Below are 25,728 nucleotides of genomic sequence, written 5' to 3' on the forward strand. Positions count from 1 at the left end.
GTTCCTAAGTATATATAAAGTTCATATTACAAATATCCTTCACAATCGACCTAATAAAAACAAGAACCTATAAATGAAAATGCAAACTTTATAAAAATAAGAAATATATAAACCTCAATGGCAACATATATTAAACTAAACCAGATAAAAATGAAATAAAATAAAGTTAAAATAACGTCGCTGTAGAAGTATGCAACATGGTATTAACAAAACATAAATTCATGCCATTTTTAATCTTGCGCACATAACGTGAATACAATAATCCTTAAATGCTTTTTAATGAAAATAAAGACACAAGATGTTTACTCATCAAGTACTCTACAGAAATATAAAGTTAATAAAAACATCTGTTTCAATAAATATTAACAACTAAATTATATTTCAGTTAATAATCACTACCTATCACTTCCTGGTTATAATGACAGCTAGTAAAACATATCTCTCTAACCTCAACTAATACAACTACTGCGCCTCTCTAACCTTATGTAGTAGAAGTTCTATTTTCCTCAAAAAAGCTACATGTATAGTTTGCAGGTATATACCTTACTACCAACCTGCTTACATGTCAGCTGTTAATGTTGTTCGATGTCTGAAAAATATACCATCATTTCTACATACCAGACATAATAAAATGTTGGGTGTATCCATCTACTATTTCAGCGTTGTTACTATGGAATCACGCTTGAAGGGAAATATAAACTCTCTACGATACTGATATAAATGTAATATTAATGTTGATTTCAATAATACATAAATAAACAATGTAAAGTTCTAACTGCAGTAACAGTATCAGTGTCACGGAAATAATGAAAATAACCGACATAATGACCATATTAGCCAAACTCTGAATATTAATTCTATGCTACATTTTTCACGTTATTATTAACTTATGGAAAATTGTATTGAATTATTAAATTCATAAATTATGCATCATAAAAAATATTATATATAACTATATCACCTATAAAATTCAGTTTATCATGATTCATAATCAATTAATGCGCCTAGCCTTCAATATTGGTTTTATGGAGGCTCTCTCATTTAGGCCACTTCCCTTATCTGCCCTAAGTCTCATTATCCAGTTAACCTCTCTCCTTTCAGTGGTATTACGAATGTTACCTTCTCTAATCCTAGGCAGTACGTTATCTAAAGCCATAAACGTAAAAGTATGTTGGGGACCGTGACTGCTAACATGTTTAGCTAAAGCATTATTCATATATTGTATTCTAATGGCATAAAGATGTTCTCTAATCCTGGTCCTAAATGCCCTATTGGTCTTGCCAACGTAGAACGCTTGGCATACCTGGCAAGTAGCTAAATATACCAAATTTTCAGTGCTACAGGTAGCATTCACTTTAAAGGAGAAGGCTTGTCGTGTATTCGGATGTATGAATGTGTTGCCTCTTTCTATGTAATTACAGTAATTACATCTTCCACACGGATTTGTTCCTATGAATGATTCATTGTCATATACCTCTCCACGATGACATAATAATTTTTTGAGGTTACTTTTGTTCTTATATTGAAACGTGGGTTTGGCTCCTACTATCTGTGCAATATCCTTGCTACTAGTTAAGATTCCCCAATGTCTATTAATGATGTCTATAATATCCTTCCTATCATTAGTGTAATACATTTGTATTCTCACTTGGTTATTAGAACTTCTTATAGTGTGTTTTTCTTTAGCTTGGTTAGAGTAATATGGGGCAGCTCTCCCCATTCTTAACCTAGATATATCCATTAAATTACATTCTATCTTGCTCTGTTGATATCCACATTGTGACAGTCTGTGTCTAAAACTATCAATCTCTTGCTGGAATCCTTCCTGTGATGCATTAAGTCTGGAAATTCTCATACCCTGTCCTTTCATTATGTTATTAAATATGTGACGTGGATGCATGCTAGTTCTATATAGAAGTGCATTCCTATAGCATTTCTTCCTATAGACCCCAGTGTTAACTTGATCTTCCAACACTCTCTGTACGAAGACATCCAGAAACTCTATACAGTCAGTTGAATATTCAAATGTAAACTTAAGGTGGGGAGTAAGATTACTGATGGCCTTAATAAAATTATGTAGACCTGCATGATTGCCTTCCCAAACAAGGAAGACATCATCCACAAAATGTCTGTAAAATCACACATGCAAGCGATACAACGCACTCTTAAACAAAACATCTTCCTCCCACATAGCAAGATACATATTGGCATAGCTGTTGGCACATCATTTCTACATGGTGGATTATTATACACTTTTATGGTTCGTTGTTTGGATGGTGGATCTTTTTGGTTCGTTATGTGGATGGTGGATCTGTTTCAGTGATTAGTATATGAACGGAACTTTGAAACGCCTTGGTTATCTCTCAGCCACCGTTATTATTGTATTTATCGGTATGTATATATATATATATATATATATATATATATATATATATATATACATACAGCGGCATTTATAGGCTAACTTAACTCTTTATGAGTCATTCTAAGCTTAGCCAATTTTCATTCCAAATCAAACACTGTAATCAATCTTGTGTCTGTGAGTCAAATACCTTAACTATTATACCAAATCTAACCATTAGCCGTATATATTCTTTTTTATCCATTTCCTTTCTTTTTTTTCTTTTTTTTAAGAATTTTTGTGCTAAATTAACATATTTACAGTATATACACAGAAAGGAAGAAATTCAACATTGCATACTATTACACAGTCTTAGAAATACACTGAATCATCTAGGTAATCTTATTGCTGATTTCTTGTTCCTATTCACTTGTGAATGGTTACTGCTATATTTTTATTCCATATCATAGTTCAGTTAGTATTGTCATTACAGTATTGGAAGCACTAGATACTTCAGTATTGTTTCTTAGTATAGTTGTACAAATGAGGGTAGGTTGGCACAATTGTTAAGTTGTTTTCCTCACAAACACAGGGTACAGAATTTGATTCTTACCTTTGAGGGAAATTGTCTAGGCTTAAAATGGCCCACAAGGCAGCTAGCCTAGTACTTACCAATGGAAGTGACCTATAATTGACCTATTCCATATTTTATGGACAGTGATCTATTGAAAGGCTTTATGCAAACTATTGCTTCTAACATGTACCTGTATGTTGCAAACATCTTACAGAGGCGATATCACTGACATAACTGTACACTTCAGACAAAAGGTTCTGCTTAGGGATGTATACATATTTCCAAATGACCGTAATCAGTTATATAACCTGTTTTTTTTCTTTACAGTTTCCACATTTGCCTTGTCATTCCTTGGGGGGTTGTCCCTGTCTGATGCTATCAGAACACAGCCATTACGTGGTTAAGTAAAGGTTATGATGTCTGACAGACATCATTCTTTCCTGTGTGTATGTGTGTGGGATCTTAGACTTTGACCTAGGTAGTGACTGTGTGCTATTCTTTGCCTCTTACCCAACCCAGGGCATAATGTGCATGCCTTTGTATGCCAGCACCATCTGCAAGTGATGTTTCTCCCTCAAACTCCTCATCTGTATCTGCTGCTGCTGCTGCTGGCCCTGCCTGTGGTCCTTGCAACTGTGGTTCTGCACTTGCTGTTCTTGTTGAAGTTTTTTCCCTGAGAATTGTATTGTGTAACATGGCACAGATCATAGGTATTTCAGCACAGGTGCTCAAGTTGTACTGCAGTGGCCCTCCTGATGTGTCTAGAATCTGGCACCTTGATTTAAGTAAACCCATCACATGTTCTATGATATTCTTAGTTTGAGCATGAGCTCCATTTTATCCTTGCTCAGTGTAGTTGTATGGATTTCTCATGAGTGTTATCAGCCAGGCTCTTGTGCATAACCTGCATTTCACATTAGATGAGGAATGTCACTCCTAGCAAACCTGGCGTATAGCTCACAAGTGTGCCACATGTGCAAGTCGTGGAAACTGCCTGGGTTAACTGCACAGACATTGTAGATGATCCCTTGGGAATTACAGACAACCTGATAGTTTATAGAGTGGAAACCTTTTCTGTTGATTTGCCTACTTCCATGCTCCCTGTGTGGGACTTTAATTTCAATGTGTGTACAATCTATGACCCCCAAAACTTCAGGGAAGTGTGTTATTGCATAAAATTCCTGATCAGTTGTTGTTTTCTCCCATGGTGTTCATGGAAAACATATATACTCCCTTACATGTAGTAACATTGCATTTAGAAACTGATGTATTATTGTAGAGGCTAATGCCTGTGACACCCCCTAATATATCCCCTATGGGTCTCTGAAAAGTATCAGTAGCTATTATATATAATGCTACACATACCTTTGGTTCAACTGGGATGGGTTCTTCTTGTTTTCCCTGGGGTTTGAGTTGTTGGCAGTAGAGGTTGCATATTTCCTTCAGTGTTCCCCTGCCCACCCTATATTCATACCTCTGAACCTCTTAGTTTAAGAAGTCAGGACAAAACCAAAAACAATGGGGTGACAAACACCCAAAAATAGGGACAACTTTTAAATATTGCTCTTATAAACTTAGAAAGTTGGTAGAATAAAAGGTTTTATGTTATCATGTATTTTCTGAATTTATCATGTAAAACTAAAATGTCTGTCATTATTTACTGAATTAAATCCCCACTGATTTGCCAGAAAATCACAAACTATAGGAGGAACAGACCAAAAATACAGGGCAACATCTGGACATCCTGGTAAAATATGGAGAGTTGAGAGGTATGCCTGTATCTCTCAACAATTTCTTTTTCATGCAGTTCATGATGTTAAATGGGGTCAAAATACCCTTCTTGCCCAAGGTCAGGCAGCTGCAGCTCCCTGATTTAAAGCCTGTTGTACGTATAGCATAACAGTAGCAGCAACTCTGAACATGTTATTTTTTGTAAGTGTAATTGTGCCTGTATTCCAAAATGTTTTTGTGTACATGGAAAAAGCCTACAGTGAGTGCAGACGATTGCTTTAAAGCTTACTGAATAGTTCCACCATGTTGGATTGGTTAATTCACATGTACTTATGCTTTCATTACAATATTCTGATATTTTCTTTTGTTTGGCAACTCTACATATTATGTAGAGTTGCTTAATAAATAACAAATAGTACGCTTTCAGCGACACCAACATGATTGCTGCATTTTGTGTAGTTCTTTATAAATTCTGCCCTGTGTATTACCAAGCTCAAACAATCTGTAAATGAGCAGCTCTACCTTAATTCCTCCTCTCCTTCCCCCTGTTTCTTTCTTTTTTCTTCTTTCCTCAGTCAGGTCACATATGGTCTCAGTAACAGTTGTACTGGAGACATGGGGATTTAAATATTGGTCTCCAGTTCTATGATAATAAATAATTCTATGTATCATTTCATACAGTAAGGAATCACTAGTTTCTGGCTTAACACCTAGTTAATTTATATGAATTAATGGATTATATATTTGTCAATAATCCTTTCTGAGTTAGGTCATTAAAACTCACTTTCAAAGGAGTTAAAAGTACAAGGAAAATCATCTGTTAGTGTTAATATTCTCTAAAACTTGATAGGAGATGACACTGTATATTTGATAGCTACAAGGTATTCTAACAAAGGGCCTGAACTCTGTTTTCAAGAATTAAAATTACTTCAAATAGGAATGAGCCATCCCACCTTGCTGAGCATGTGTGAGTTGTTATTGTAATGTTAGATATAACTCTTCCAAAGTTTATTGTGCACTGATGTTCTGTACATCAGAACTGTGCATTGCTTATCTAATTGTCCAATATTTGTCACATTTCTTTTTAATGGTCACTTTATACATGTGATGCTGTAATGTTAAATACATGGCTTTAGTTTGTTATAATATGCCCATGTTTAAACGTCATCACTACATGACACATCACAGCTACATACTGCAGCATGGAAGTCTCTGCTGAGATAACTCTAAGATAAGCATTTTCCAACCTAAAGGTGTTTATCAAACTTCTGTGCTGTCTTGAACATTTCCTTGGGATATTTTTGAGTTGTAGGCATATTCCCTTCTTAGCAGCATCCCCACTCTCATATTTTCCTTCTGGTATTCTGATCTGGATTACAAGTCTTCCCCAGATGTTGTTGTGAAATGGGTTATCATAGTTTATGCTTAATTATTTAAATCATCATTAAATCCTAATGATACAGCCAGATGTCTCTCTACGATCATCCTAATGATGCCTCTGGGCATCTAATGTTGCATGTTTGTTCTTTATGTTAACAATTCCAAAAACATTCTATAGTCAAGCTATTGACATTATTCTTAAGGCTTGCAAAATGGACATCACAACCACACATTCTAGAACTTTCTCTAGTGCTGCTAAAGAGATATTAAGTTTTGTTCATCAAGTTTTCATTTATACTGTCATAAATTTCTAATTTTTCTAAATATTTAAAAAAAAAAAAAAAAAAAAAAAAGATGAATTAGACGTATGAAATCTCACAAAATATTCCTGATGGTTTGTCTAGCTTGAGTAGCTCCTGAACTATTGCACGTTGTTTACAAGACATAGAAAAACTAATTTTTACTTTGTCTATTGCTGCTTATAAAATTCACTTTATAATCTAGAATGTTATGAATGTGAACACTGTAAAGATTAGTTTGCACTGAAAAGTTTGTCATTTACACTTTTTTTAGCAGGGCAGTGCAGTGGTACAGTGGTTAACATTGTTGTCTCACAGCAAGAGATTCTCCAGTTTGATTCTTGGCTGGGTTGCCTTTTGTGCAGAGTCTGCATGTCAGCCCTGTGTTCATGTGGGTTTCCACCAGGTACACTGGTTTCCTCCCACATTCCAAAGACGTGTCTAGAGCATTTCTCCCCAGGCCTCTGCTGAAAATAGCCTCTGTCCTAGTCAGACTTTCCTGGTCAACAATGTTAAATAAATAAATAAACACAGTTTTAGAGATATCCACAATTCTTTGAACTATGAGGGTATAACTTGAATTTGTTGAAAAGTTCAGAAACAAGAATTGGAAATAAAAGTAAAATTTCAAGAACTCCATTAGTATGAGTAAGTAAAATACCAATTGTTTAAAATGTTTGGTTATTGAAATTTCATTCTTTATTTTTGTTTATTTTTTTGCTTAAAACTTTTGTTTTCTCTTTTGCTTCAGAGAAAATATATAGGATCATAGGAGGTTACTAGGCTGTCTACCTGGAGGTAATTTCAAGCCTGGACATTTCATCCTAATGTAATACCATGGATAATCTAGTCAATACCCAGGATTGTACTTATTAATAACTGCCCATGTCCAGGAGGGTTGTGGGAGCTATCCCAGAAAGAATTTATGGTGCCCCATCTACTCGTCCAGGTTTCTTTTGAACAGTGCCATAGAGGTGCTCTGCTTTACATGAATTGACAGCCTATTCCAAAGACGTGGCAGTCACTGGGTGACAAATCTGTCCCTCTAGCATGTCCTTTTCAAGTTGCAGGTCACATATACGTCCCTGGAATGGGTAGCTCTATTCCCTTTTGATTAATAGATATGCAGCATTATGTTTGGGTCAGCCATTGCCAGGCATAAGTCTCCTCTAAGAAGTCTATATGCTACTGAGTATAGTGTCAGGGACTTTAGTCAGTCTGTGTGAGGCAAGTGCTGGAGTCCCTTGATCGTCTTAGTTAGAAACCTGTGAAGTCTCTCCGATTGCTGCAGGTGCTTTGTACAGTAGATGCTGAAAGGTATAATACTCAATTATGAGCCTGATTAGTGACAAGTATAGAGGGTTTATAACCTCCTTTGCTCTAGAGGTAATGCCTTTGCTAATCAAGTGTCCTTGGTTTTGGCCTGAACCTCTGAGAAGTATATACCAAACAACAGGGGGCCTAGCACTGACCCTTGTGGAACCCCACTGATGACAAGTCTGCTGGTTGATTTGGAGTCACTCATTTTGATAGTGTGTGACCATTTTGTGGGTCATTTGGCAACCCATCTTACAACAAAGGGGTTTACATTCAGTTTGCTAAGTTTATCAGTAATGCCTGAGTGTAGAATTGTGTCAAAGGCCTTTGCCAACTCGAGGTATGTTGTGTACACAGATATGCCCACATCAATGGCCCTGGTCACATTTTCAAAGAAATCCACCAGGTTTAACAGGTAGGATCTGCCTTTGATGAAGTCGAATTGGGATCGGATGCAGGGTTTGAAGGCTGCCTATGTCTTTATTTATGAGTTCCATGATAATATGTTCCATGTCTTTACAGATGTGGCTGGTCCAACTTATGGGTCTATAATTCTCTGGGTCTGTTGTTAAGCCACCTTTGTGGAGGAGAATAACTGTTGCTGCTCTCCATTACTGCAGAAATAAAGCCAGTAGTTAGGATGCGATTGAATAGTGTACTCAAAGTTGATGCTAGTTCCTGTTTTAGTTTGTTTAGAAGACAGCCTGAGATGCCGTCTGGTCCCATAGAGGCTGTGTTTTTTGCTTAGACAAGGCTGTAATGACCTGCTTTTCAGATATGTAGGGTGGGGGGGTTGGGAGCAAGGTGTGTGATAAGTTTGGAGGGGATATGGGAGTGAAATTTTTGACATATCTGTCCACTAGCAGGTTTGCTATGTCTGTGGGATCAGTATGTGTGTGATATCGTTAGTCACTAGTTCGGCACATGCTTAGGTCCTGTCTTTTAAACTATATACATAACTGTAAAAGACCTTATGATTATCCTTGGCTGTGTTTTTCTCAAAGTTACCCTTAAAAGATTTGACATGTTGTCATATTTGCCTGTTGAGCCTGAGGGGGGTGCTTTTCCATTGGTGGGACATCGTATTAGTTTTCTTAGACAGCAACTTTTTGCATTTGTTGTAAAGTTTGTTGATTCTGGATGTCCACCAGGGTGGGTTTTTTTTACTTGCGGCTCTGGCTTTACTTCTCTCTGGAACAGTCTTGTCTATACACTTATACACATGATTATACATAGCCATAGTGTAAGCTTTGGTGTAGTTTCCACTTACAGCTGGAGGTGGGGCTTGGAATGCATTTATACTTTCCCCTAGGAGGGTATAGTTTGCTTTGGTGGAGTTTTTCAGTCTAACTTCCCTCTTTGTGAGTTCTGGTGTTAGTGCCAGTACTAAGGTGAATCATTTGTGGTCAGATTTAACTAATGAGGGTCCGATAGTTGCGGTAGTGCATTTGTCATGTTAGTGAGGATGAGGTCTAGTATGTTTGTTCCTCTTGTTGGGGTTTGAACAATTTTTTTCCAGGGCATTTGAATTAACAAAGACAAGAAACTTTTGTAGGTTTTTCAGTTGATGGTGGGATAATTGAAATCCCCATGACAAAAGTATTTGGCAATATTTGGATTGACTCCAGTTTGGTCAAATAGGCCTCGTGTGCATCATGATCCATGGAGGGGGACCTATAACTAGCTATGACTTGAATGGGGTCTTACCCACAGTAATCTGAACATGGAGTAACTCCATGGAGTTGTCCAGTCTAACAAGCTAGGAGGTAAATTTATCTCTAATAAAGAAAGAAACACAATCTCTTTTGGTTCTCAGAGGTTTGTTTTGTGGTCTGTGGAAGTGTGGAAGGCATTGTAGCCTTGCAAGGCCAGGGTACTCTTTGAGGCCTGGAACCAGGTTTCTATGACTGCACAGACATCTACATCCTCCAGTGATACAAGTGCTTCCAGGGTGTGCAGTTTTCGGTTTAAGCTCTTAGTGTTTAGCAGCATAGCCCTTATTTTGTTATGGTTGGCAATTTTCACGCCAGCAATTTTGTTTCTGAGACCTTGCCTAAAAAAGGCACCATGGGGGGGGGGCAAGATCCTTCATCAGCAGCTGAAAGCCTAATGGTGCCAGGTGCAAACTGTCTCTGGCAAAGCAACGAGATTTGTCGACCATGTCACCCAGACTGACAGAAACTGGATCCCCATTTGAATGACACCAAAAACAAAGCCAATTATTGAAATTGATAATTTTTTGTTCATACTGTGGCATCATTCTAGGTGAGAGTAATATGCTGCTCCAGGCTAGGGACATACATGGCTGGGACACATACTCACAGAGTTCAGTCACAACTCTCTTCATATAGTCCAGAGAGATACATGTCCTCAGAAAAAAGGTGTCTATGAGGAATCAAAATCCTATCACCCACAGTGGCAGTAGAAGTGGGGACAGGTGGTCTCGTGTGATTAGATCCACTCTGTGATGTAACTTGTGATGATTGCCCCTGGCTAAATGCAAAAGAAGAGGAATTCAGTGTTGTCACAGCCAAAAGGGAGTCACCAAAAAGATTTTGCAAGCATCCTGTTGAATTTTGAACAGGACGTTTGGAATGATAGGAAGGGGAGGGAAAGCATAGAGACATCCCCTTCCAAGATGACCTGGGACTCTAGCACAAAAAAGAGGAAGTTGTCTGTTCAGAGGAGAGGCAAAAAGATCCATTTGAAGAGTACCCCACTGGTGGATAATGTCCAGAAACGCCCTTGTGAAACATCCATTCATGGGGCTGAGTTAAGGACCTGCTCAGAGTGTCTGACACAGTGTTCTAAATGGAAGGGTTAAAAACTGCCTGAAGATTCACTTGACACGTGACAGCAAGCTGCCATACCAGGAGTGTTAACCAGCAAAGAAGATAAGATCTCATTCCTCCCTGTTTGTTGATATAGCACATCACTGTTGTATTGTCTGTGAATACCTTGGGACACCCTGGAGAAAAGAGAGCCTGAAAGTCCTGAAGAGCCAGCGGAAGAGCTCTCATCTCTTTAACATTGATGTGCTTCTTCTACTGACAAGGCAACCACACCCCCTGTACCTTTAGGGAGCCAAAAGTTGCCCACACCCCACATCTGAGATATTTGTGAACAATTCCTGAGAGGGAAAAGGGGATAAAAAGGGATACTTGGATTCAGAGACAACTGCTGAACCCACCAGGAAAAATTCCTGCCTGAGGCAAGGAAGAAGAGAAACTGCAAATTCTAGAAGATGAGCATGTTGACACCACACTGACTTCAGAAACCACTGAAACTTTCTCATATGAAGGTTAGCCAGAGGGCGCATTGGAATGGTGGAAGCCATGAAACCCAGAACTCTCAGAAACTCCCTGGCAGTAATGGAAGTCTGAGGAAGAAGAGTGTGAAAGAAAGAAATGAGAGTTGAGGCCTTTGGAGGGGGCACTGATGCAAGCATTGGCACCATTAAAACATGATCCTGAGAAGGAGTCAGAGAAGACTTTTTGAAATTTATAGTGAATCCCATGCTCTGAAGAAGGGATACGGCAAAATGAAGATTTTGCAAAAGGGTCTCTGGAGAGGAAGCCTGAATCAACAGGTCATCCAAGTAAAAAAATATTTGAATTCCTTGAAGTCTGCAAAAGGCAATCACAGGAGTAAGGCATTTGTAAATCCTCTAAACTCCTTTGACTTTTCTACATCAGTTAAGGTATGTGAATCACTGTCTTGCCTCTGTAATCATTACTAGGCTAAATCCTAAACTTCCCATGTATTGAAGTGCATAAATGAACTGTTTATTATGAATGTATTTACTGTCTTTTTCCCCTCCACACAATGAATGCCATTAAAACTACTGTATGTGTACTACTAACACCTAATCAGATTGTATAAAACTTTATACTCTGTGTACTGCTAATCCCTAGGAAATTGTATAACATGTTTTGTACACAGTTTATTATTGTAAACATTATCTTGTAAAAATCTTTATCTGTAATTGGAACTTTTCTCCCCAGGCCTCTACTGAAAATAGGTTTCTGACCAGTGGACTTTCCCAGTCAACAAATGTCAATAAATAAATAAAAAATAAATTGGTGAACACCACTGGGCAGCAGAAGGGTCAATGGGCAGAGCAGAGAACTGAAAATGCCAGGAAGCAACAGAGAAATGCAAAAACTTCCTGAAAAGAGGACAGATCAGAATATGGAGATAAGCATCCTTGAGTTCCAGAGACATCATATAGGCCTGAGGGAGCAAGAGAGTAAACAGAACCTGAAGGGATAACATCTGAAAGGAAGGTACCTTTAGAAAAGTGTTTAGATGAGAGAGGTCTACAATTGGTCTCCAAGTGCCCTCTTTTCTGGGCACTAGAAACAGTCGGGAGTAGAGCTCTTTACCCTTTGGGACAAAGGCACCTCTCAAATAGTATCCTGAGGGAAGAGATGTTAACGAACCTCTGGTAAAAAGGGAAGATGTTCCTGAGGAGGCTGAGGAATGCCCATACATGGAGGGTGGGTTTTTCACACCATATAGTACCTTAGATGAATGATCGACAGAATCCAAGAATCCTGAGTGACCTGAAGTCAGACCAGAAGAGAAAGACAAAGGTGAAGAGAAAGAGGAATGTGTCTGAAAAGGGATGAATAGTCACACAGCACCTGGTTTGCACAAAAAGGAAGGCTTCAGAGTCCCCGAAAATGGAGTAGCCTTAGCAGGAGTAGTCAGTTTGCCACTCTTCTTACGCTTAGTAGAAGGACATGATTTTCTACAAACAAAGGCTGGCTTAGCAAGGTAGCATCTATGAAATTTAGGCACAGGAGAAACAAGTAAATGTTTAAGTTCCCATAAGGCCTCACCCTTATCCTGAAGGGACTTAACAAACCAGCAGCAGCTTCCCCAAACAAAAGTTTAGAATCCAAAGGAGCATTCATCAACTTTAATATCATCAGGTAGAGGTTAAAATCTAAGCCAAGAATACCTCCTTATAACTGAATCAAAAATAGCAGCCCTAGAAGTGGCATCTGCTGCATCATAACTACATTTAACAGAATGATGAATGACTTGAGAGGAAGTCCCTAGCAAGGGAAGAACAGCAGCTTTACACTCAGAGTCTGAAAAATCAGAAATAAGTTGACAGGCCTGAGAAATAATTTTGTCCAGACTGTCCATAGTTATACTGTCCTTGTCAGAAGGCAATAACTTGGGCCAATCGAAGGGTCAGCAGCAGGACATTTATATAGAAAAGAAAAATCCTCAAGAACCCTATAAATCCTATCAGGCTTCTTGGGAGCAGGGGGAAGAGAATCAGGTGTCTGAGCGACATTGGAGGAAAGTATCCAGTAAGGCAGCCAAGATAGGAAGAACAGCCACAGGTTTAGGAGAGTCTAAATGCAACAACTCATAGTACCTTTTATGGATATCAGAGACCGGAGTACAATCCCACTTAAAAAAATCCATCATCCTAGACAGTGTGTTCCCAAAGGAAATTTTCTCCATAGCAACTTCAGGACTAATAGAGTCCTCCTCCTCCTCTGACCCATAGCCCAAAGAGAAGAAATTTGAGTAGAATAAGTTAGGGATTTGTCAATAGAATCAGACTAATCCTCTGAGGATTCCTGGTCTCTAGGCCTTTTAAGAGGAGTAGAGGACCAAGGAGGGGCAGGAACTGAAACCTATGAGAAGGCTTTAAGGATATTCAGACAGAAAACAACCACTGAGTAAAAGCCTGCCACTCACTTTGTGGATCCCTAAATCAGAAGAAACATGTTTAATTTAGTAGTTTCTTTTTTAAGGGACTGTCCTGAGGAGGCTAAGATCCAGGATGACAGTCAAGAACCATACCAGGAACTTCTTCCTGAACTAGAAACTGAGGAACTCCCCTAGGCTCCTCAGAAAAAATCAACTGTGGCTCCTTCTGAACATCCAAGACAGATGCCTGCAAAGCCTCTTTGGACATGCTGCCAGCCAGATTCTCACCAGCCCCCAACATGGTCGCTGCAGAGAAATCCAACAACACAGCCAGGTGAGCTGATAAACAGCATTACAGACTCTTCTTACTAGCGGTGGTGGTGCTGCGGTAGCGTTGTTGCCTCACAGTAAGACGCTGTCTGGTTCGATTCTCAGCTAGAGAGTCTTCTGCGTGGAGACATGCGTGAATGGGCGTACCTTCGTTGAAGGTTGTGCGTCAGGGCTGGTAACTCGGCACGTAAAAATCAACTACCAATCATTAGTGGACCAGAGTTCCGCTGTGGCGACCCCTAACCGGGAAAAGCCGAAAAACACAACAACAACAACAACAGACCCTTCTTCTTGGTGTAAATGAGGGTAATTTCTTACATTAGATCAGGGTGCGTATTGCAATAATAAAATATATTATATTGATGTAATATGAGGCAAGTTAACATTTTAAGAATGATTTTCGTTAAAAATATATTTTATAATAGAGGAATTCAGTCATAACTGTGTTTAAAAATAAAGAAAATGGGAAATCTATACACTTACCACATGGCTCTATACACTTACCACATGGCTCTATACACTTAGCTCACAGCTCTATACACTTAGCTCACAGCTCTACACACTTACCTCACAGCCCTATATACTTAGCTCACAGATCTATGAACTTAGGCTCACAGCTCTATACATTTACCACATGGCTCTATACACTTACCTCACAGCTCTATACACTTACCACATTGCTCTATACACTTACCTCACAGCTCTATACACTTACCTCACAGCTGTATACACAGCTCACAGCTCTATACACTTACCTCACAGCTCTATACACTTAGCTCACAGCTCTATACACTTAGCTCACTGCTGTTGCTGTACTCACTGTTAAAACAAAGCACCTGCTGAGATGAGAATGTAGACAGACATATACTTTGGCTACATCAGGAAATGACAGTATGATGGTCGTTTACATAGATTTTCACAATAGTTACAAATAAATAGCCTTATGAGATAACATTTTGTTTGTATGATTGCTTAAATAAACAGATTTTAAAGAGTTATGGACATTGGAACAGATCTCTCTTAAAGGAATAAGCTTTGTTTTTCAGAATCATATGATGCTGCAATATTCAGGGTCTCCTCCAGCAATCTAATTTAATATAATCAGTGTAATAGGTAAGGACAACTGAGCGACAGTCATTTTACAAGACAGTACAATATCAATATGTTTTACAGAATAACATTGCTGTTTCTACAAATAATGTTTATATTCATACACACTGCATTTTATTTATAGATTTTTAAATAAGAATGCAATACCATATTCCTCTTTTCACTACCTGTGTTATAGTGTTTTGTGCAATAGCGTAAATCCTTCTCCTCCTTTAAAACAAACTGAGGCAGAGTTAAACCTTCTGCCACCTGCACAGGTCCCTTTTCTTGCCACTCAAAGATGAGATCATTCATTGTATAGCCAACTACAAGAAAAAAAGACAGTTACTGATTTGTTAGTAGCTTCAAAAACTGCTATATAATTTCCATTATGTATTTTCATATAGAAGAAAAACATTGCATTTAATTTTCAAAATTTATACTGAATACACATCTGTCCTGCACCTCTTAAAAATAATCCACAGGGTGATTCAGCTAAAATATAAAACATTATGTCTTCTACTCATAAAAGCTAATTAAAATAAAAACATTTAACCATATCCACAAAAAGAAGCACATCTTTTTAGAGAGAATCTTCCAGAATATGAACACCTTGAACAAGATGTGCATTCCACGTCAAGAAGAGACATCATTAAAATAATTATGCAGTGCAAAGTAAGTGATTTAAAACACTAATTTATGTTAAACATGAAGTGTCTAAGGAAAAAGAACCATTACTTCTGCTTTCTACTTCTATAAATCTAATAAATGTAATCACTCTTTGTGGGTGTCTGCATTTCAAGAGAGGCTTTAAATACAGACTTCAATTTGAACTGCATATCATCTTGCATTATGATAGCAGTGTTGATAAAACAGTAAACTGGATCTCTGTGAATTGTGAGTTTTTGTGTAACACTTCATGAAGTTTGAATGACTATTCAGTACAAGACTAAACGTGTTATATTTTTCAAAGTTATGCAAAAGAGAAATGGCACTCAATGACTGCTTGGCATATGTAGTCAACCAGTCATATTTTCTTTATTCAACCTGAAGCTTCTTAACAAAACATCACTTTTGTATATAATGAAAGAAGAAAAAATGCCCTCTTTAGAGTCAGACATTAATTATTCATTACCTTCCCTAGGGTACATACAAGCTGAATAACTTCGAGTTACCTTTCGTCCTTGTTATTCTAGCCAACATTTTCCAATATCTGTCAGATCTGTTGCTTATTTTAATTATTTGAATTGCACCTTTGCCAAACTATCTTGTTTTGTTAAACTACCTTTCAGTTTGCCAAGTATTTTTGTTTTTTTCTGAACTTTTCACTTTGCACCTATGGGTTTTCATATTACTGCAATGTAAGCATCTTCAAAATGTACTTATGCATTCACTTTTTGACAGCAATCATTTATCCCCCCATCTGCCTTATATTGCTCGTTTTCTGCACCTTACTTCTACATTTATTCATGTGTTATATTATAAAGCACATGACTGCAAAATCATCATGTGGAAAAAATGTAAGGCTATTATTTTAAAAATTTAAGTCCTTTGCATTATGTCACCCATGTGCATTTTTTCATATTTAATACAACAGTCAACTGTCACTCAAAATGTGCATTAAAAGAAACAGAGACAGGCTCAACATGCTTTGTACTATACCTAAAGTGCATAGTTTTCAAGCTTACAAAACATAAATTCTTGCTATCATATGAATTAAAAATGTTTTTGTTTTATATGTAGTTTTAATATAATGACTAAATAAACATGATGAGACTTAGATAAATTATAGAACTTATCCCATAAATGCACTTTTATATATATATATATATATATATATATATATATATATATATATATATATATATATATATATATATATATATATCTATTTATATATACATATATATATATATATATATATATATATATATATATATATTTAAAAGTACAATTCTGTTTATGGCAGGACACTGTATTTCCAATGGATAAAAAAGCTATTCAAGGGTAAAGGGTAGCAATGGTTATAAATGCAGTTCTTGGCAATGTTGAAATTTAAAAGTAATAATGTACTGGTGGCTGTACATCATTATACATTGTCAGACCTCATGTTTACTCACATATAATCAGCACATCAAATCAAGATAAGAAGTCCTATGAAATGCAACCAAATGTAATCATGACTGTAATTATATGTTAATGTCTAATTGCTATGTTGTTAAACCTGAATGCCATTTCCAAGTAATTAGTTGTATTAAATACTCAGACTCAGAAATGAAGTCCTAATAAACTCATGTCATTAATCAGAATTAAACCGTGGCACTGATTATCTGATCAGCAGATATCAACGGAATTGCAGAAAACACGTTTTTTTTTAGAATCCATTTGGGGATAATCAGGCACCATTCCAGTTCTGGCATAATACTCTGAAATAGCTAATAAAGCAGTAAAGTGTTAAAGAGAAAAATAGAAAAATCTGTAAAACAGCTAAGAAGTGTATAAAAAGGAAGACAGTGTTTTCTGCCACAGAGTCACTTCAGCATCTTTAATATTCATTCATTTATTTATTTGAAGTTTTTTTTTACTGGAGTAGAACATTACTCATAATGCCTATGTCTGAGGAAACAAGTAATAAATGTTATTTATACAGGTGGTTCAATAGAAATTCCTTGAGTGTCTGTTGCTCGCAGCTCAAAACATTGGCAAATATAACACGACAAACTTGCTCTAAAGGAATATCTGCTTAACTCCTGGAACTGCCCCTGTAAAGATTCTACTTGAACTCTGCCCACTCTGCCTCATCCCCTCTCCTTCTTTCTACCTCTATTTCTTACAGTTACCTATTCCTACTTGTATTCTAGATTTCCCTGCTCTCTGACCTTTCCATCCCACTTTACTCCATTGACCACATTATATTTCTTCCTCCTATCTCCCCCTCCTCTTACATTATATTAACCTTCCTTCACTTTTCTTTTGCCTTCTGCCTTGACCTCCCCTTTCTTGCACTTATATACCTCACTTCACTCACACATAGTTTAGCAAATCTGACAGTCTACCCCACCTACTATAATTAAGATTTCCCATCTTAATTATGATTATGATATTGAATCTGTGTTTGTATGGCACATAATCAACTTATTATATGTTTGCATTTTCTTTTGCTTCTAAAAATGTATAAAATCAGTCTATCTTTGCTGTATGTGTCTCCACATGATTGTATGCTTAAATAATTAAATGATTGTGTGTATATATATATATATATATATATATATATATATATATATATATATAAAATAATTGCTGTAATGGTGCTGTTCTCCTCGGGTCTCTGCTAAAAAAGGGCATCTGCCCAGCCAGACCAACCCGGTTAACAAATGGCAAATAAATAAATAATAAATAACAAATAAACCATTTACTGTGTTCCCTAGGCAGTCATTGTTGGTGCAATTTGGCAATGATCTCATTTTTGTGGAGAGTTCTCCCTACTTTGAGTCAGTGTGATCATGGAATTGGTATGTGTAAGATCAGGAGACCAACCCTGATACCCTTTTGTGTTTCAAGTATTATTTATAAGCATTTCTGATGCTCAACATTTTGCTGCTCTGTGTTCCATAGTAGGATAACAATAAGAATGTTTTCTCATAACTTGCTCCTAGGTTCATACTTGCAAGGCTATTGATCTGTGAGACTCCTTGGAAGCCTAACCCTACATTTCCATGAAATTGTTATCCCTTGTAATTTAACTATAAATCACCAAGAGCTGAGCAGAGCACATACATGTTATCCCTATCCAAGAGAAAGAGACAAGGATGCTAAAGCAGGGGTGAATTTATGGTTTACAATCCATTTGTTCAGATTATGCTTGAATAGAGCAAGGGTAGTATGTTGTTTTATGTGGACAGGAAAACAATTCCAAAGAAGTGGTATTCTCTGTGATATACTTCCATCCTTTCAACATGTTCAATTTATGCTGTAGAAGAATGTCAGCTCTCTTAAATTGGGGCATATGCCATCACTGGTCTTATGGATGTGCAGTAGCTCTAAGAGTACAGGGTTTGTTGAGGCTTATATGAGAGGCAGAGATTGCTCCTCAGTAGCCTGTGTGACACTGAGAATAGGGGCAGATGGTCAGTGTAGTTTTTATGATTCAAGCTCTTGATTTTCTTGCTGAGAAGGCATGGTGGTCATTCAAGTTGTGTTAAATGTTAGGACAGGTAGACACTGAAGGGGGCATTATACTCGATTATTGTCCTAATAAGTGTAGAATACCTTGAAATGATTACATCCCCAGTCTGATGTCCACAAATGATCCAAGGTTCCTAACGACTAGATCAATCTTCAGACTGCATTGTCAATGCGCTTGTTACAGGAGCCATCATGCTTGCCACAGGAGACTATTATACATTCTTTGGCATTAAGTTTTATTCCATAGTCATGATACCATTTACTTGGTTGGGATCATGGTGTCCTCTGTAGTGATTATGATGGCAACAAGTTTATAATCATCTGCAGACTTGGACAGCCATAAACCTACAATGGTAACTTTGACATCCAAGAAATAAATTCCAAAGAGGTGTGACCCAAGCACTGAACCTTGGGGTACACCATTAGTGACAGGTCTTTTGGAGGAGGTGTGGCCACATACCCTAATTTCCTGAGTTGTATTTGTGAACCAATTTGTTATCCAATGAGTTACCTAAGAATTAAGATTCATTTGGGAGTATTTATCAACAACAACTGAGTGCAGATTGGTACTGAAAACCATTGCAAGGTCTAGATATGTGGTGTACATTGATTTTCTCTCATTCATTGCCTCAGTAAGCTTTTCAAAATTTTGACCAGATTAAGCAGATAGGATCTGCCCTTGATAAAACTGAACTGGACTGAGTCAAGAATTTATAGGCTACCTATGTTCTTTTTATTATTTCCATAAGGATCCTGTCCATAGCTTTACAGATGAAGCTGGTCAGCCTTATGGGTCTATAATTACATGAGTACATCGATCCCCCAACTTTATGCAGTGGGATGACTGTTGCTGTCCTCCATTCATCTGGAACAAAGCCTGTTTGGAGGATGATATTAAGTACCCTTTGTAGGGAGATTAGCAGGTGCTGTTTTGGGTTAGAACAGTTAGACTGGATAAGATTAAAATGGAAAAGTTGATTTCCACCACTGAGGCAACATGGTAAGAGATGGAGAAGAGACCGACAATGCACTTGGATGAAACTGAAATATTGCAAAGAGACATGAAAGAACAAAAACAAAGTTTGAATCTTTTAAGAGTCATGCTGTGAAGTTAGAAGACAAAGCGATGTGGAAGAAAATTCACTTTATCAAGATGTCTGACAAAGGAGAGAACTGTTCTCAGAAAGTGCAGCATCAACTGCCTCATCACACTGGTGTGTCTGATAAGGGCATTTAACTTGGGTAAGCACACGGAATTTATTGTCCCAGAGAGTTGGGGCATGTCCACCCTAGATACATTATTGTATATTTTCAGGCATATGAAGTAAATAAACTACTTTCTTTGCTGATACTGCATAGTAAAGTACAACATAAAAAGAGAAATGAGTTTTCTGTGAGCAGGATTAGTCAAGCCCAAACAGAAAGAAGAGGAATTCATAGGTTCTTAGGCTTGTAGGTTCATATTAGGCTAACAACCTCCAGGTTCTTTACAAGCCTAGCCATGCATTCCAATTCAGTTTTGTCACAGAGTTCCTTGGATGCCTATATGGTGGGGTTTGTTATTTATGAAGTAGCTAAGGGTTATGCATGTGTGGGGTATGTTAGTTGGGAATTAATTTACTTACTGTTGACTTCTGTTCATCAGAGACACGGGGCCCAAGCCAGGGGTGAATTTGTAAATTCCCATCCAGTCATCAAGTTTTCTTTTTAATATGGTCAGGGATGAACTCTTGTTTCGTGTAGAAAGCTTATAACAGAGTGAGGGTATCCTTTGAGAGACATAGCAGTTTCTCCAATAGGTTATATTTGTGCTGCAGACAAAGTTCAGAACCTAGGATATAATGTTCCTGGTGTTGTTTGTCATGGGGATGAGCAAGAGATCCAACCGAAATGGATATGAGAATGCTTTATATGCTAGGCATAGATTGCCTCTCAGTGACCTGTAGGAGATTGAGCACAGACATAAAACCTTAAGGCAACATGTGTAACACAGGGTATTCATACCTTGAACTTTTCTGGCAAGGAACCTCTGTTACAGGTGACTTGCTAGGTACATGCCAAAGCAGCATTGCACACAATGATGGGTCTGATAAGGGCTGATTAGAGTGGTACTATTCCTTCCTTGGATCTGGATGCCATACATTTGCTTATGAGTTGGGTGACACAAAACGATTTTCTTACTATCTTGGCTACATGCTGGTTGAACGCCATATTGCTGTCTAATCCCTAACTACTGTCTCAACTCTTAGGAGTGTTTTATCAATGAAGTAAATAGCTTGGGTGGATGCTTTCACAAAAGGCACTATAATGCATTTCTTTGCATTAAGTATTGATCCATGGCTTTCACACCCCTTATTTGTTTGCGTTAGATCTTCTTGTAGAATGTTGGTATTGTAGGAGAATCTATGATAGCTCCCTGTTGAACTTGGTGAGGCTTTTGACATTGGCCTTGCTTCTGAGAAGTAGATGCCAAACAGAATTGAGCTCAACACAGAGCCCTGGGGTACTCCACTGGTTACTAGTCTCTTGGTGAATGTGGTCTCACTGATACTAACTTCTTGGATCCTATTTGTAAGGAATCTGGAAATCTGTTGAGTTGTGTATGGATTTATACCTTGTTTTTTGAGTTTTTCAACAATACCTGAGTGGGGTATTGTTTTGAATGCCTTGTCCAGGTCAAGGTAGATGGTATGCACCATTTTCCTGTTATCCCATAACCATGGTGACCTTCTCAAAGAAATCTACCAGGTTAAGTGGGCAAGATCTTCTCTTAACAAACCCAAACTGGGATAGGTCCAGTTTCTTTAGGTTGCCAATGTCCTTGTTGACCATTTCCATGATAATTAATTGCATGGCTTTGCATATTAGACTTGTTAGCTAGATGGTTCTGTAGGTCCTGGGGTCAGTTGATGGTATATCATTATGAAGATGGATGACTGTTGCAGCCCTCCATTCACTTGGCATATAACCTGGTTTAAGGCTGTAGTTGAACAGTGCCTCAAGTTGTCCTGCGAGGTCATGTTTTAGGCTGTTTAGGAGGCAACTGAGGATGTTGTAAGGGCACACTAAAGAAGTATCTTTGGCCTGAGAAAGCAACTCCAAGATCTACTTCTTGTTTATTGTTTGGGGGGAGGGTTATGCCACAGGGGATTTCACAGGGGTAGTGGGGGGAGTGGTTGTGAAGTTAGAGCTAAATTTATCACCCAATAGATTTTCTATGTCATCCCGGTTACTGAAGGTTCTTATTGCCTTCAAGATTCCTGACCAACTAGAAGGCCTTGAGATTATCCTTTACCTGGGAAGCTATCCTGACCTAGTAAATGGCCTTGCTGGACTTTTCTACACCTCTTAGTTTTTTAATTTGTTGTATCAGAGAGCTCTTATCTCTGTGAGAGTTGACTCTCTTTATGATTTTAGGCATGACTTTCTTTTATTAAATATCTACTAGTATAGTTTAATTGTGGTGTTTGATCTGATCTTACCTGTGGTAGTTGCAGCAGCCTCAGTGCAGCCATTTACATGTGTGTACATGGTTTTCTGTAAATAATACTGCAGAGGTATCTGTGTTCTCGGGGTTTAGGGGAACGTGAATTTTGACAAACTGCTGCTTAATAGGATATAGTTTGCTTTAGTATAGTTCCTAACTGTTATGGGTTTAGTTGGGTTTTCCAGGCTGAATTTTATTACAAGGGAGACAGCTTTGTGGTCTGACTTCACAAATGAGGATGTGACATGGGGTAGGTGTTCAATGTTCTCCCATGTTGGTGAGTACTAGGTCCAATATGTTTGATCCTATAGTTGGACAGTACACCATCTGGTCCAGGGTGTTTGTGTTGATAAAGTCCAGGAAACATTGTGCCTGTGAGTAAGGGCAGTGTACATTTTCCAGACTATATAAGGGTACTTAAACTCTCCAATGAATAGGGTATTTGGTTGGATGGTGAGTGCTTCTAGTCGATGTAAGTAAGAGTTGTGAGCTTCATGGGTTGCCTGTAGCTGGCAAGTACATGGTAGGGAACCTTGTCTATGGAGACTTGGACATGGATGAATTCCAGGGCATCATCCTGTTTAACCAACTTAGAGTTGTATATGCTGCTATCATAGATTGCAACACCTCCATCTTTAGCCCCTGTCTGGGCATCTGTTGGTCTAAATGTGTGGAAGGCACTGTAGCCTTCCACTGTTGCAGTATGTTCTATGGCTTTAAATCGTCTTATTAACAACATGGATGACTACATTGTTCAGAATGAAGAGCGCTTGTAGGGTGAGGAGTGTCTTGTTTAGTCTCCTTGATCAGTAACATCTTTAGGTTGCTTTGATTTTTTTTTTTTTTTTTTTTTTTGCTATTTGGTAGTTTTGTCATTTTGACATTGCCTAGAAAAGGCTGTAATGGGATGTTTAGAATTTTAGCCAATATCAAAAACTTAGTGGGAGCAGGGGCAGACCATCCTTGGCAAAGCCAAGTGGTCTGTTAACCATGTCCTCCTGTGCTGATGGATATTGGATTCCCCAGAAGTGACACCAGAAACTAAGTCAATTATTAAAATCAATCATTTTCTATTCACATTGTGGCATAATCCTTGTTTAAAGTAGAATGCTGCTCATTACAAGACATGTATATGCATGTGACACAAAATTAGAGAGATCTATAATGTCTCTTTTCGTATAGTCCAGTGAGGTATGCCTCAGGTCATTTGCATCCACATGAACTATGACTATATCATATTGGTACATGGGTGCAGTGACCCGAGTGCTTGCATGATATTGGGGATCCTAGCTCCAAACAGGCAATTAACTGTTATCTTCTCTGTGTCCAACTTAGTGAGAGAAGTTGTTGTATGGGTCATACTATAGAATCTCTTGTTCAAACAGTCCTAGGTAAAGTGTTTGCTTCCCTTATGGGCTTTGCTCTTGGTGGATCATTGAGTGTAGGTTTATGTGTAGTGTTAGGCGTTGCTTTTGGCTTGTGCTTTAGTGATTGCTGATGGTAGGTGTGGTAGTCTGATGACTTATGAGGTCTTTGAGGATTGTAGAGGTATATTTCATGTGCCTCTGCATAACAAGATCTATGTGTGTAGTGAACGGTGTGTGTTTTTGGCAACCTTATTTGTAAGTGAGATTTTTGCCTCCATGGAAGTTATGTATACAAATCTCTCACACACGGTGTTAGTTTCTTTAAGGATTAAAGGATGTCTGAGTATATGAGACAACTGTTAGATTGTCTTAAGATGCCCATGTTTGCCAAGCTGGTCAGAGAGACATTAGGAAATTGCAAATCTATTTTATCAGGACATGTATCAGGCTGGGCTATTATGTTTTTTGGTCTTTGTTTTACAGGGGTCACCTGAGTGTTTTCTAGGGTGAAGGTTAGATGTTAGGTAGTGCTATGATCTTAATGCTGTATCACACTATCTAGCTGCTATAAGCTTAGCTCCATGCAAAGCCTTTCTGTGTTACAGGTTAAAGTCCTAAGAAATACCTTTATAGGTTTGCTAGTATACCGGGTACTACTAACCACCACTGTGTTGTGAACAGCTCCAAGAAAACATGCGTGATGAATAGCAAACAAAAAAGCTGAGCACTAACTTGTGTACTCTGCCCAATATATAACTGCACTTTAAATAAGCTCCCTAGTCTGCCTTCCAACTCAGAGAGTCCAGGTAAGCACCTTCTGGCACAAGATGAGTGATCCTGGAACTTCTTAATGTAAAAACACAGCAAAGTATCTCTCAACTGAAGATTAACACCCAACTAAAGTCCCCAAAAATGGGAGAGGGTCTTCCAAGTTTCTTCAGTCAGTAATCAGTAAGACAAGCAGAGGAGATAAGACTGGGCTGAACTTCTTGGGCCAGGTATAGAGTAGGAATAGGCAGCTCAAAAGCCACCATGTATAAAACCAAAACATGAATAAGGAGGATGGGAGGAAATCAAACTCCGAAAAACTTCTAGGCCAAACACAGATACCAAAAGGCAATACAAACTATAAAAATGCCTTAAATTAATAGCTTTAATTTCAGATAAACAGCAAACACACACAAATTTGATTTACACAGTAAGATAAGCGCAGTTATAAATCTACTTTTCTAAATGCAAAAATGCAAACTAAATGATTTTATTATCAGATGACAGCAGTTTAAACACATTTTCCTATCATGAGGCTCTATAAATTTCATTTGGGGTCTGACTGGACCAGGGATGCAACAATTCACTTGAGTGAAAAGATCGACATCAAATGAGTGTCATTCATTTATTTAAGATATAAGTCAATATACATATTAAAATCTATGTTTATTTGGGTAAATAAACTTTCTGGAAATTGTAGATGCTAGTGAGGCAGTAGAAGAGTGTATATTACAGCAGTCTAGTCAAACTGACAATTGAAAGAGTCATTCAAAGAATCTCCTGAAGCTAATGTACAACAGGCAATGCACAAAAACTTGAAGAACCTTATGCGTTGCTCACACATTAAGTGACCACAAGGAATAGGGCTGGTTATAGTGTTAAACTAATGAGAGATACAGTGGTAGTTTTGCAGATGTGTATTCTTTTCAAAGATGCTCAAGTATTTATGCAACCTTTAAAATACTTGAAGCAACCTGAGTTGAAGAATTTCTTCATCATTTCCACAGACATGTATTACAACTGCTGTTAAGTTATGGGTACTTCATTTGTGCTGAAAGTGCAGTATAAATATACAGTCATTTGGGCTATGTGCTGAGAAGCTTGGAAGAACATATTCAGAAAGAATAGTTTGGACTGTGTTAAGTCAAATAGTTTCTGTTCTACACATAATATTGTACATAGTG

At 37.8% G+C, this 25,728-nt stretch overlaps 1 protein-coding gene across 1 annotated transcript in view; it reads right to left on the reverse strand.

The window, feature by feature from the left end:
- GLRA3 (glycine receptor alpha 3) overlaps window positions 1-25,728 on the reverse strand; it is a 1,032,852-nt gene that overhangs the window by 234,046 nt on the left and 773,078 nt on the right. Inside the window, exon 6 of the mRNA XM_044062514.1 lies at window positions 14,926-15,063. Coding sequence (XP_043918449.1) covers window positions 14,926-15,063 — 138 coding nt within the window. The remainder of the gene's footprint in view (window positions 1-14,925; window positions 15,064-25,728) is intronic.

This window comes from Protopterus annectens, chromosome 2.part1 (assembly GCF_019279795.1).
Source record: "Protopterus annectens isolate FY-2018-M chromosome 2.part1, PAN1.0, whole genome shotgun sequence".
NCBI lineage: Eukaryota > Metazoa > Chordata > Ceratodontiformes > Protopteridae > Protopterus > Protopterus annectens.